The 2,761-nt window shown below is 54.3% G+C and overlaps 1 protein-coding gene across 1 annotated transcript; it reads left to right on the forward strand.

The window, feature by feature from the left end:
* The first annotated feature begins 1,253 nt into the window (after positions 1–1,253).
* LOC108725674 (uncharacterized) lies at positions 1,254–2,489 on the forward strand. The gene has a single exon (XM_018452857.1). It carries the CDS (start codon positions 1,254–1,256, stop codon positions 2,487–2,489), a length of 1,236 nt encoding a protein of 411 aa, XP_018308359.1.
* The last annotated feature ends 272 nt before the right edge of the window (positions 2,490–2,761 follow it).

The following is a 2,761-nucleotide window of genomic DNA, read 5'->3' on the forward strand; positions in this document are numbered from 1 at the left end:
TATACCAAAACAGTCTAATAATTATGTCAAAAAAAAATAAATTTCACAATGATCTAAAAGTTCTTCAATTTTACAGCAATTGAATTAAAAACGAAATAATGTAAACAATAAATTATAATAAAATTTACCGCGTCTAATAATTGTTGCACACAGGAGCACAAAATATATAGTTGCACTATCGCCCCTAATGCCCGTCGGGTTGGGCTACCCATCGGACGCGTTTCCAGGTGGCGGATAGGAGGACGTCCGGAGGGGTGCCCGATCTCCCGGGTGTGAAACCCCGCGTGTGACTGGAGGTCCCTCCGGATAGTGGTGGTTATAAACGGACCCCCCACGTGTAAAACCCTGTGTGGGGCCGGGAAGGCCGTCGCCGTGGACCAGCCCCCCAAGCCAAGCTGTGAGCTATCGAGGTGAGGGCTGCGTGGTACTGGAGGAGTAATGCAGTGGTCGATGCCTCTGAGGCACTGGGCGAAACCTCAGAGTATTTAGCCTTACCCACGCATGCGGGGCTTTGCGTGAGCGGACTTTGTCGTTCCCTAGCTATTCGTGGGACTTGTATGGAGAGTAAAAATCAAAACATTCAAGACGAGATAACCGAGGGCCCAAAAGGGCACTCGGCGGAGGCGGCAGCAACCGCGCCGCAAGTACGGGCTCGGGAGGGCTCGGAAAACGAGCTGGTAGCTGCGGAAGTAGAGATGGCTCCCGTTTCGAAACAGGCACTCCCGGGCTCGAAAAGAAACGGAAGTAAGGCGGGTGATGCAGGGGCTCTTCACAAGAGGAACCGCAGCGGAGCCCAGAAGAGAAGGGCGAAGAGGAACAGGGAGAAGGCTCTCGAAAGGCAGGCTCCATGTCCCTCGACGGCCCTTACAAAACCGGTGAAGAGGGATACAGGGCTCACCGGTAAAAAGCGCCGCGCGGGCTCTGACCAAACTTCCCCATCGGTTAAGAGGACGGTGAAGAGGCCTAGGGCTCAGGCAACTGGGACCTTTGCGACCGTGGCTGATCCGTTGGCAAAGACGGTTGTTCTGGAGGGGTACCCTGAGAAGGAGATCACCACGGAGCAGCTGACCTTGTTTCGGGGAGCGGTCCTGGCGGAGATGGAGGGAATCCAAGAAGGTCTCCTGCCCAGATACGTGGGATCGGCTACCCTCAAGAACGGGGCAGTCATAATTAGAGGTGAGGACGCAGCATCCCTTAGTTGGCTAGAAGGCTGAGTGGGGGGCAGCGTGCCTTGGGAGGGCGCCAGGCTCAAAATGGTGGGCTTGGACGAGCTTCAGAAGCAGCAGAGGGCGGTGATCTGGGTTTCGAGTCCTCCGAGAGCCGCGGCTGCTGTCCTGGCGCTACTGGAGAGGCAGAATCCGGGCATCGGCGCACTGAACTGGCGCGTCTTTGCCGAAAACATAGATGCTTCCCCTGACCAAGGGCGTTTGCCCGAGATATGTTCTAGGAACCTGACAGCGGTGGAGGTGACGACAGCTAGCAGTGCTGGGGGCACCAGAACGCTGGTCATCTGCTCGGCCTACTTTCCGCATGGAGAGGAGACACCGCCGACGGAGCTGGTGGATCTCTGCCAGAAGGAAGGACTGCCACTGGTAGTGGGGTGCGATGCTAATGCGTACCACACCATATGGGGAAGTACCGATACGAACGAAAGGGGAAGGAAGTTGCTGGAGTATCTGGTAACGACTGACCTGGAGGTTCTGAATAAAGGTAACGAATCCACCTTCTGTGCGGCGGGGAGGAGTGAGGTATTAGACCTCATTCTCTGCTCACGCGGGTCTGTGCGGAAGGTGAGGGAATGGAAGGTGTCGGATGAGCCATCGCTCTCCGACCACAGGCTAATATCTTTCAGACTTTCAGATCTCAAAGTGGAAGCCAGGAAGGTGAGGAACCCAAAGAGGACAGACTGGGACTCCTATCAGAGGGACCTGGAAAGGAACCTCATGGATTTCCCCAGAAAGCACGGGACGGCGAGGGAGCTGGAGCTCTGCGTGGATCATCTGCAAAGGGCTCTGATTGGCTCCTATGAGGCGAACTGTCCGGCTAGGACAATCATCAACAACAGGGGAACCCCCTGGTGGAATCCACCGCTGCAGAGTCTCAAGATCAAGGCTCGAAGAGCCTGGAACAGGGCGAGGAACACAGGCCAACCCTCCGACTGGGATCTTTACAGGAAAACTCAGGAGTATAGAGACTCTGTGGTAGAAGCAAAGAAAAAGAGCTGGCGGGATTTCTGCGAGTCGGTGGACGGAATACCGGCCACTGCCAGGCTATGCAGATTTCTGACCAGGAACCCAGACGCTGCGTTGGAGGCAGTTCAAATGTCAGACGGTACCATGGTATCCGGAGAAAGATGCCTGGAGCACCTTCTGATGGCCAGCTTTCCTGGTTTCCGGAGGAATGAACATAGGTGCGAGGAGGTTGGCGCGGGCTCCTTCAGGGCATGTGCCAACGATTGGAAATTAGCGGCAGAGATAGTGAGGCTGTGACCGGCCTGAGTGTGTTAATACGTTCAATTTGCTTACTACTTGTTGTATATTCTTCAAAGAATACGGTCGCCACTTCGTTTGACCACCAACGAAGAAGGAAGAGCCGTTCCGTCGCCAATGGTGGATGTTTTCTGCGATGTAGCGTCTGGGATCCTCTCTCACCCTGTTGGAACTTTGGCTGGAATTTCCGCAATGAATCGATACACTCGCACGAATTATAATAATGTTGTTTAATGAATAAAGCAATTGTACATCGTTTTCGCGCACTCGGA

The sequence above is a fragment of the Mycetomoellerius zeteki genome, unplaced genomic scaffold (genome assembly GCF_001594055.1).
Source record: "Mycetomoellerius zeteki isolate Tzet28-1 unplaced genomic scaffold, Tzet1.0 scaffold1095, whole genome shotgun sequence".
Lineage (NCBI taxonomy): Eukaryota > Metazoa > Arthropoda > Insecta > Hymenoptera > Formicidae > Mycetomoellerius > Mycetomoellerius zeteki.

Excerpts from the sequence above, each read along its gene's own strand:
- LOC108725674 (XM_018452857.1), top strand. The coding sequence starts at position 1,254 with ATGGTGGGCTTGGACGAGCTTCAGAAGCAGCAGAGGGCGGTGATCTGG.